Source organism: Lathamus discolor, chromosome Z (genome assembly GCF_037157495.1).
Source record: "Lathamus discolor isolate bLatDis1 chromosome Z, bLatDis1.hap1, whole genome shotgun sequence".
NCBI classification, from domain to species: domain Eukaryota; kingdom Metazoa; phylum Chordata; class Aves; order Psittaciformes; family Psittacidae; genus Lathamus; species Lathamus discolor.
Genome location: NC_088909.1, coordinates 48,418,913 through 48,429,378, shown reverse-complemented (window position 1 = coordinate 48,429,378; position 10,466 = coordinate 48,418,913). Strand labels below are relative to the sequence as shown.

The following is a 10,466-nucleotide window of genomic DNA, read 5'->3' as shown; positions in this document are numbered from 1 at the left end:
GTTTCTGTCCTAAGACATTAGGCTCAGAAGCAGGCCCTGGACATCTGCCCTTAGGGGAGCTGATGTCTCCGTCAGAGAAGAGTGGTGGCCAGTGAGGCTTTAGAGAGGCGGAGTCTTACACGTGTAAGTAAGTGAGAATATCCATGTTGGAGGGGCTGCAGGTTCGGGGTTGAACTTCTGGTCACGATTTCCCTCTCGGGGCTGGGACCGGGGAGCGGCCGAGGGGCCCGGCGGGGCTGGGGGCGCGGGGAGCCGCTGCGGGCCCGGCCGTGCCGAGGCGAGGGGGTGGCGGGGCCGGCCCCGGCGGGCAGCGCGGGCTGAAGCCGGGCCCGTGCCGGGCGGCGCACGGGCCGGTGTCGCTCCCCCGGCGCGGGCCGATGGGGCCGGGCCTTGCCCGGCGGCCGGTGGAGCGCGAGCGGCCGGTGCGTCCGTTGGCGGGGAGCGCCATGGAGGGCCTGCGGCTGCCCGGCGCTGTCAACCCCAGGCACTTCCCGGCCAAGCTCTGGCAGCTGGTGAACAGCCCGCGCTGCGGCTCCGTGCGCTGGGATGCCCGTGGCGAGGGGCTGGTCGTGGACCGGCGGCTCTTCGAGCGGGAGCTGCTGGGCGCGGAGCCGGCCGGCGAGGGGGCGGCGCTGGGCCCGGAGCTCTTCAAGAGCAGGAGCTTCGCCAACTTCCTCCGGCAGCTGAACCTGTACGGGTTCCGCAGGCTGGGGCCGGGGCCGGGGCCGGGGCCGGGGCCCGGGCCCCTGCAGGACCCGGCGGGGGACATTGGCGGCAGCTCCGCCGGGCCCCTGCTCCACTTCCAGAGCCCCCATTTCCGCCGCGGCCGCCCCGAGCTCCTCGTGCGCCTCAAGCGCCTGACGAGCGCCAAGAAGGCGAAGCTGGCGGCCGGCCCGGAGCTGCCCAGCCGCCCGCCCCAGCGCCCCCAGCGCCCGCCCTCGACGCTCGGCGAGGCTGCCAGGCCCGGTGAGCTGGGGTGGCCCGGGCTGCGGGCCGAGAAGCACTGGGGGCTGTGGGGGTTGGAGATCGGCCCCCCCGCAGGGAGCAGGGTTGCCCGAGCTTGCTGGCGGCCGCTCAGCTCCGCCGGTGCGGGAAAGCCGCTGTTGTTCGTGCGGGGAGATGCGCTGCCAGCAGGCAGGGGGAGCGAGGTTCGCGCGTGGCTCAGTGACTGGGAGAAAACCCCAGGACAAACTTGCCCACAGAGTTTTCAAGCTGACAAGCAGGTATCCTTTATTGCGGCGCCGGGAGACGCGGGGGATAGCTCCCCCTAACGCGTGTCTCCCCGTTGCTCCCCAGGCCGGCCTTACATAGTCCCTGGGCATACGTACATGACGTCATTTTCCAGAAAGTTCCCCGCGTGCGTACAGAGTTGTGGTGGTGGTCTCTGAGGGTCGTTCACTTCTTCCAACAGTCTTCATCGCTTCTGGCAGCCTTTGGAGCACGCGCAGTAGATGCTCAGACCAGTTTAATTGGTTCGTTAGCGCCAGAGACATAAGAATCCTCCTGTCCTCCTGCTTATCAGTTAGGTTAGCTGTAGCCCATCCTGGACACCTGCCCTTCCCAGATACTCCTTGCCCCTGTGCCCTGTTCTTCTAGACTGGTTCTCTTAAAACCGTGTCAACTATAACAATTTCCCTTGTACAAGAAGGCTCAATGTGTTCTCTAGCAGCACTCTTTTTTTTTCTATGTATCATGCACTTTAGTAATTTTCCATTGCTACTGTTACAAAGCCATCAAACTTAACATTACTTAAAACTGATTCTAAAGGTTCGTGTATTCCATTTGTGATTTTGTGTCCCCCCTGCCTCATCAGTCAGTAAGAGCGCCCTCACCCTGCCTCTGTGGAGCGGGCACAGCCCTACCAGATAGGTGAACGCTACTTCTCCTTGAGGGGTTGCTCCATAAGCTGTCGTTAAATCCGTGTGAAGCGATGGGTAACCGTATGAGGGCAAGTACCATTTCATGAAACCGTAACTGACTGAGAGAGGAAACCACAGAAGGTTAAAGGGAGTATCTTGGAAGTAACAAAACGGCAAAGCCTGAGCTTTTTTAGACTCAACCGAACCGGCTGAGCTGCCTGGAAAAAAGCTGGCTTTGGTTTTGTTTTCCTTGACAAACCGAATGGCTTGTGATGGAGTGCTCTCAGAGTCACGTTTAGGGTTTGGACGTTGCCCTTGCCTTGGCTGCCCGTGTGCTGTCAGCGCTGGAGTTCGGTAGAGCCGTGCTTCACGATTCCCCCTTTATTTTACCTTGCTGCCTGATGTAACGCGCAGCACTCCCTCAATGGCTTGTGCCGGTTTAGTCAGCTCCTGCCCATTTGGATTTATAGTAGCACATTTCTAAGTAGCGGCCACTTGCTCCTGAGGGTTTCAGGAGACTGAATGCTCCAGAGGTGACTGTGCGTTGGCACAGCACTGATGTTCCTGTGTGTTCAGGTGTTAGTGCTGCAGCAGCTAGCGTGTGTTTAGGTGTAAGAACAGAGGCTGTTTCTGGATGAAGAGCATTGGAGCAAATCCCTTAATCCTTGTTTGCCGTTGTTTTGCAGGACTGGTGACTGTAGGACAGGCTCCCCAACCTTGTCATCCAGGCAGCTTCTTTCCTTCCTCCGACAGAGCGGCCTCATGCCAGGACCCCCCTGCCTTCCAGGCGACGACATCCCAGCAGCCGCCGGTCCCTTCCAGACCATGGCAGGGTTCCGTTGGGTCGCTGCCAGGGCACGGGGCTTCCCCAGCTCTCCCAGGCCAGGGGGGTCCTTTTCCCGTCCTCCACAAGTGTTCCACGGCGGTCACGTACACTCTCCGGACCGTGTGCTCGCTTCTGCCGCTTCAGCGAGGGGCTCCAGCCGGTGCTTCCGTTCCAGACCCCGCCAGCTGCGCGTCTCCAGGGCAGTGCTTGCAAGCCCCGGATCCAACACGTATGGCAAAAGTTCTTCACTTGCTGCTCGAGAACTTACTGCAAAGTGATGCATGAAATGTTTTTCCCCGGTGCTCCGTCACTGTGTGTGTGTCTGACGTGTGTGCTTCCAGTGAGATGTGTGTGCCGGGTCCGTTACTTGCTAACAGCCGGTGACAGAATGGGCTTTAGCTGCTCATTTCTTCTGGCTCTGATGAGATGAACTGTATGAGAGACAGAGGAGCTCAGAAGTGCCTTCTCTGCAACGAGCAGGGGAGGACAAAGTGTGTGGGTGAAGCGGGTGTGTGTGGAATCTTGATTCAGCTGGAAGACCTGAAGTATTACAAATGAATTGGCCCCTTTGCTCCTGCCGGCCGAGCCCATCAGTGGGATTTCCACAGGTGCAGTTTTTCTTGCTGTTCCATCAGGAACTGCTGCAGCTGGCAAAAAACCCCAAGAAAAGGTGTTGTGAGTGCAAACCATTCTTTTTGTGCACCATTCTGCACTTTGCGCCCATTCAGAATTGGTCTGCCTGTCCCCAGAAGCTGAGGCCTGCAGAAAGTGCTTCATCTACAGAGCTGCTTTTTGGAATAAGATGACATTTTCATTCCAGTGTGTGTGTGTGTGTGTGTGTGTTTGATCTGTGTCTACATACCTTAGACGAAATATGTTTTAAGGTGGAGAACTGAGTCTTACAGTCAGTGGGGAGGTCATAATACATTCCGGGGAGTTAGCTTACTGAGTGGTTACTGCAGTGTTTAATGCAAGTAAGCAATAGAACTGTGCACATTGGGCCCCAGTTCTGGCAGTCTGATCCCCGTGTCTGAATTTTGCAGGCATCCCGCAGTGTTCACCCCCTGGCCAGGGAGGTCCTCTGACTGTCAGCACCAGTGCTGCGGCGTCCACCGACTGCGCCTTTGTGCAGGTGAGTGCAGCGCACAGAGAGCAGGGGGAAGGGAGGAGACCCCATGCACGGACCGCAGGCTTCTGGGCTTGCGGCAGGAAGGAGAGAAGTCTGGGACGGGATCTTATTGGGTGGCCTGGCTTATCGAATAGCAAAAGAACCTCAGTAAAAATGCCAGGGCTTCCTTTCGCATTCCAGCAGCATGGAGATGCTTTTTTTCCTCAGAGGGGGTAAGCAAAGCAAGCTCTGCTGGTGTGTGCTGAAAAAGGGTTGACCTGTGCAAGCCTGATCGTCCAGTTTCTTGTCTTGCAAAAACCAACCTTTTGCCCTTTTTGCCCGTTTTTCTGTTTTAATATGAGCTTACCCGGATCAAAAGGGCTTGAGATTTCTGAGCCTTAGTGTAGCCTCGATCGTTTCTCCTGGAGCAGGGTGGCAGGGGCTGTGCAGGTGGTAGAGCAGACCGTGCTTTTTGCCTGTGGATCTCACTGAGCTGTGGCCAATAATCAGCTCTACCTTGTGTGTGCTCTGGGGCAGACGCTTCCCTGAGGTCCTGCTGAGGGATGCAGCTAGCTACAGCATTGATCATCCTGCCGTGCTTGTGTACTGATCATCAGTAAGCACTTGCACGGTCCTCAGAAGCAGTAAAATCCGTCAGCCCTGACTGAAAATGGTTGTGATTTTTTCACCTAGACATTCCCTGTGTTTTGTTTCTCGCAGAGTCCTGAAGTGCAGCCACCTTCTGCAGCTGAGTGCCTGCCCTCTGATGAGGCACATCATGCATCAGAGGACGTGGAGAAGTTGCCAGAACTGAGTTATGAAGATGTGTTTCAGTTTTTCAAGGAGATGCGTGATTCACGAGGCGCTGATGTAGTGACACCGGAACCTGCGGAAAGCTGGGATGGAGAACTGTTTGAAAGCTGCGTCCGTGCGGCCATAGAAAGCGCTGCTGCTGCTGAAAGCATGCAAGACGCTGTGACCACGCAGGGGGCCCGTGAAGAGCAGGGAGAACAACTGGATCACAACCCAGCTCGCCCCTCCAAAATGTTTCGTGTGGAAGGACTGTTTAGTGCTGCTCAAGTAAGTGCTAAATGGAGGTAAAACTCCCCAGGAACGGGCAGGTTCAGCTCCTCACTCGTGAAATGTGGGCTCTGGCTGGCGAAGGTAGTGAGCTAGAGTCCTCCTTCCTCCTCTTATTTTTTATGCCTAGGAGTTGTGTTTCGGATGTTAGACAAGGGCATTGCTGGCCAAAGGGTTTTCAAAAGCCCTTGTTAGCAATCCTCATGCCATACACAGAGAGAGCACGTTTCCAAGAGCAAATAGCACAGAGCAGTGGGTTTCCTGCGAGAGCAGGAGGCGTGTTGGGCGGTACTTGCTGTCCCCGGAGTGTTCAGTTTCTGTATTTGAACAGGCCTTTTGGACTGTTAAGACACAACTTTGTCAAAGAACGTGCTTGTACTTCTCTTCATGCGCACAGGCTTCGCCTTTCATATGTATAACAGCGAGTACCAGCGAGACTCAAGGTGGAGGCTGTGAGTTTTGGAATCACTGATACCTCATTAGCAAGCGATTCCCACCCAGAAATGTGTGGCTGCGTGCACAGTTTTGCATGGCACAGCTCTGTCAGGTTGTTTGAGCTGGATCTGCCGTTACTAATACACGTGTTGGGAAGAAGGAGTGCTCCTGGATTTCTTTTGGCTTATTTCTTGTCGGTGGTTTGATAACTGAGGGCAAAGTTAAGGCGGTGAGGACATGTCCCCTGAGTTTGCGGATTCTGATTTTTGGATTCCTTGTTTTGCTTAGCCTGACATTTTGTAAGAGCCTGAATTTCAGTTTGGCAACCTTAATTCTGGGTTCAAAACATTCCTCGTGTGCTCAGCACTTCTCAGGTGCCCTTTTGGAGTGGAGAAGGGCAGTTCTTGTTTTATGCCTGCAGTGAAAAGAAGAAGCTATTGAGCGATCTTTGGGTTTATTTCATTTTTTGGTGTGTTTATTTAAAGGAGAATGCGAGCGTGAGATGTGAATCGGTGACGGAAGAGAGAGGGCTGACTTCAGGACCCGAGGCAGTGAACAAACCTTGTCTTGCAAAGACCAACCTTTTGCCCTTTTTTGCCCGTTTTTCTGTTTTAATATGAGCTTACCCGGATCAAAAGGGCTTGAGATTTCCGAGCCTTAGTGTAGCCTCGATCGTTTCTCCTGGAGCAGGGTGGCAGGGGCTGTGCAGGTGGTAGAGAAGACCGTGCTTTTTGCCTGTGGATCTCACTGAGCTCTGGCCAATAATCAGCTCTACCTTGTGTGTGCTCTGGGGCAGACGCTTCCCTGAGGTCCTGCTGAGGGATGCAGCTAGCTACAGCATTGATCATCCTGCCGTGCTTGTGTACTGATCATCAGTAAGCACTTGCACGGTCCTCAGAAGCAGTAAAATCCGTCAGCCCTGACTGAAAATGGTTGTGATTTTTTCACCTAGACATTCCCTGTGTTTTGTTTCTCGCAGAGTCCTGAAGTGCAGCCACCTTCTGCAGCTGAGTGCCTGCCCTCTGATGGGGCACATCATGCATCAGAGGACGTGGAGAAGTTGCCAGAACTGAGTTATGAAGATGTGTTTCAGTTTTTCAAGGAGATGCGTGATTCACGAGGCGCTGATGTAGTGACACCGGAACCTGCAGAAAGCTGGGATGGAGAACTGTTTGAAAGCTACATCCGTGTGGCCATAGAAAGCGCTGCTGCTGCTGAAAGCGTGCAAGACGCTTTGAACACGCAGGGGGCCCGTGAAGAGCAGGGAGAACAACTGGATCACAACCCAGCTCGACACTCCAAAATGTTTCGTGTGGAAGGACTGTTTAGTGCTGCTCAAGTAAGTGCTAAATGGAGGTAAAACTCCCCAGGAATCACAGAATCACAGAATCCCAAGGGTTGGAAGGGACCTCAAAAGATCATCTAGTCCAACCCCCCCGCAAGAGCAGGGTAACCTACAGTACATCACACAGGAACTTGTCCAGGCGGGCCTTGAATATCTCCAGTGTAGGAGACTCCACAACCCCCCTGGGCAACCTGTTCCAGTGCTCTGTCACTCTTACAGTAAAGAAGTTCTTCCTGATGTTAACGTGGAACTTCCTATGCTCCAGTTTAAACCCATTGCCCCTTGTCCTATCACTGGATATCACTGAAAAAAGCCTAGCTCCATCATCCTGACACCCACCCTTTACATATTTGTAAACATTGATGAGGTCACCCCTCAGTCTCCTCTTCTCTAAGCTAAAGAGACCCAGCTCCCTCAGCCTCTCCTCATAAGGGAGATGTTCCACTCCCTTAGTCGTCTTTGTGGCTCTGCGCTGGACTCCTTCAAGCAATTCCCTGTCCTTCTTGAACAGAGGGGCCCAGAACTGGAGGCAATATTCCAGATGCGGCCTCACCAAGGCTGAGTAGAGGGGGAGGAGAACCTCTCTTGACCTAGGTTTAGCTCTCAGAGCCTGAATTTCAGTTTGGCAACCTTAATTCTGGGTTCAAAACATTCCTTGTGTGCTCAGCACTTCTCAGGTGCCCTTTTGGAGTGGAGAAGAGCAGTTCTTGTTTTGTGCCTGCAGTGATAACAAGAAGCTATTGAGTGATCTTTGGGTTTATTTCATTTTTTGGTGTGTTTATTTAAAGGAGAATGCGAATGTGAGATGTGAACCGGTGACGGAGGAGAGAGAGCTGAGTTCAGGACCTGAGGCAGTGAACAAACCTGCTGCAGAAGAGGCAGGGTCGTCTGTAAAGCCGCGGTGCAGGAAGAGGAGACAGAGCTCACGGCAGGGTAAGTCCCTGGTAAGAGATCCTGCATTTTTTAGAGGTGGCCAAGACAGCTGCTCTGAAACTCTTCCAGGAAGGGGAGATCACAGGAGTTGAGTTACTGTCTGCAGTGTAAGTACCTCACTGGGCCTTCAGTTCAACTATTACACTGGTCCGAGCTCTTAGCGTGCTTCGCGACACGCTTCTATAGCTAAGCTGGTGCTGAGGACTCCTAGGTGGACAAGGGACTAAATTCTCTCAGTCAATAAAAGCCGAAGTTGTGGGAGTTGTGCCAGACCCCTGCATGTCACAGTACACAGCACTGAGATGCAGGCTGGAGACATGTTTGCTGGAGGGTGACAGTGCCACAAAGGGAACACTGACTAGTGAAGTGACTGTTGAAGTAAGCGGGGAAAAACCCACCACGGTGCCAAAGTTAGTGCACGAGTCCAACCTTTCTGGCTCAGATGACTAGATAAATTTCATACCAGCCTGCTGATAACGTGTGCTGAAACACAGGAGAAAAACACCCTCAGACTTTCGAGTCGCAGGCCGCCTTTGGCCAGACTTGACTGTCCCTGATGGCAGCACAGTTGCTGTGCGTGCTGCCAGGTGAGCCAGAGCCAAGGCCTGATACTTCCTCGGTGTTGTTTGCTCCCTAGATCGCCAGGAGCCGGAAGGTGGAGCCTGTAAGCGGGGCTGCTTCTGGAGGAAGACAGCAGAGTGAGGAGCGTGTGAACACGTGGAGCAGCTGCCGGCTGGCTCCGTCCTGCGAGTCCGGCAGCAGCGCTCCGCACACAACCGGGACCTGGGTTCAGGGTCACACCTCTTCTGTTCCGTTTCCTGACTTTGAACTTCTAGAGAGCTTTATTTGTGAATTTGTGTGTTACTTATAGCTTTCTTCATAAATGTGTATGTTATTTATAGGTTTCTTCATAAATTTGTATGTTACTTATAGACTTACTTATAAATTTATGTCATGTACACCTTTCTTCATAAATTTGTATGTTGTTTATAGCTATATTTATAAATTTATAGGTAATGTATAGCTTTTTTCATTAATTTGTATGTTATTTCTAGCTATATTTATAAATTTATAGGTCATGTGTAGCTTTTTTCATTAATTTGTAGGTTATTTATAGCTATATTTATAAATTTATAGGTTATGTATAGCTTTCTTCATAAAATTGTATGTTATTTACAGATATATTTATAGGTTATGTATAGCTTTCTTCATAAATTTGTATGTTATTTATAGCTATATTTATAAATTTATGTCATGTATAGCTTCATAAATTTGTATGTTATTTATAGCTATATTTATAAATTTAAGGTCATGTATAGCTTTTTTCATTAATTTGTATGTTATTTCTAGCTATATTTATAAATTTATAGGTCATGTATAGCTTTTTTCATTAATTTGTATGGTATTTATAGCTATATTTATAAATTTATGTCACGTATAGCTTCATAAATTGGTGTATCTGTATTTATAGCTTTATTAATAAATGTGTACTTTATAGATTTATTTATAAATTTATAGATTTCTTAATAAGTTTGTATGTTATTTATTGATATATTTATAAATTTATAGGTCATGTATGGCGTTTCTCATGAATTTGTATGTTATTTATAGCTTTATTTAGAAATTTTTAGGTCATATACAGCTTTTTTCATTAATTTGTATGTTATTTATAGCTATATTTGTAAATGTATAGGCTATGTATAGCTTTCTTCATAAATTTGTATGGTATTTATAGCTATATTTATAAATTTTTAGGTCATGTATGGCGTTTTTCATGAATTTGTATGTTATTTATAGCTATATTTATAAATTTATAAGTCATGTATAGCCTTTTTCAATAATTTGTATGGTATTTATAGCTATATTTATAAATGTATAGGTCATGTATAGCTTTTTTCGTTAATTTGTATGTTATTTATAGCTATATTTATAAATTTATAGGTCGTGTATAGCTTTTTTCATTAATTTGTATGTTATTTATAGCTATATTTATAAATTTATAGGTCATATATAGCCTTTTTCATGAATTTGTATGGTATTTATAGCTATATTTATAAATTTATAGGTCATGTATAGCCTTTTTCATTAATTTGTATGTTATTTATAGCTATATTTATAAATTTATAGGTCATGTATAGCTTTCTTCATTAATTTGTATGTTATTTATAGCTATATTTATAAATGTATAGGTCATGTATAGCTTTTTTCGTTAATTTGTATGTTATTTATAGCTATATTTATAAATTTATAGGTCATGTATAGCTTTTTTCATTAATTTGTTATTCATAGATATAGTTATAAATTTATAGGTTATGTATACCTTTCTTCATAAAATTGTATGTTGTTTATAGCTATATTTATAAACTTATAGGTCATGTATAGCTTTTTTCATTAATTTGTATGCTATTTATAGCTATATTTATAAATTTATAGGTAATGTATAGCGTTTTTAATGAATTTGTATGTTATTTATAGCTATATTTATAAATTTTTAGGTCGTGTATGGCTTTTTTCATTAATTTGTATGTTATTTATAGATATATTTATAAATTTATAGGTTATGTATATCTTTCTTCATTAAATTGTATGTTATTTATAGCTATATTTATAAATTTATGTCACGTATAGCTTCATAAATTGGTGTATTTGTATTTATAGCTTTATTAATAAATGTGTACTTTATAGATTTATTTATAAATTTATAGATTTCTTAATAAATTTGTTTGTTATTTATAGATTTATTTATAAATTTAAATGTCATTTAGAGCTTTCTTCATAAATTAGTGTTATTTATAGCTTTATTAATTAATTTGTATGTTATATCTAGCTTTCTTCATAAATTTGTATTTTATAGCTTTATGAATAAATTTGTATGTTATT

The 10,466-nt window shown here is 47.6% G+C and overlaps 1 protein-coding gene across 1 annotated transcript; it reads left to right on the top strand.

The window, feature by feature from the left end:
• The first annotated feature begins 377 nt into the window (after positions 1 to 377).
• LOC136005954 (heat shock factor protein 5-like) lies at positions 378 to 8,288 on the top strand. Its single transcript, XM_065663851.1, has 8 exons — positions 378 to 966; positions 2,546 to 2,925; positions 3,178 to 3,180; positions 3,740 to 3,817; positions 4,514 to 4,873; positions 6,288 to 6,647; positions 7,442 to 7,586; positions 8,224 to 8,288. Exons 1-8 carry the CDS (start codon positions 378 to 380, stop codon positions 8,286 to 8,288), a joined length of 1,980 nt encoding a protein of 659 aa, XP_065519923.1.
• The last annotated feature ends 2,178 nt before the right edge of the window (positions 8,289 to 10,466 follow it).

What these genes read in the sequence shown, in the direction of transcription:
- LOC136005954 (XM_065663851.1), top strand. Translation starts at nt 378, where the DNA reads ATGGGGCCGGGCCTTGCCCGGCGGCCGGTGGAGCGCGAGCGGCCGGTG. An exon ending in CGGCGAGGCTGCCAGGCCCG is followed by an intron (nt 967 to 2,545) that starts GTGAGCTGGGGT and finishes GTTGTTTTGCAG; the next exon opens with GACTGGTGACTGTAGGACAG. An exon ending in GAGACAGAGCTCACGGCAGG is followed by an intron (nt 7,587 to 8,223) that starts GTAAGTCCCTGG and finishes TTTGCTCCCTAG; the next exon opens with ATCGCCAGGAGCCGGAAGGT.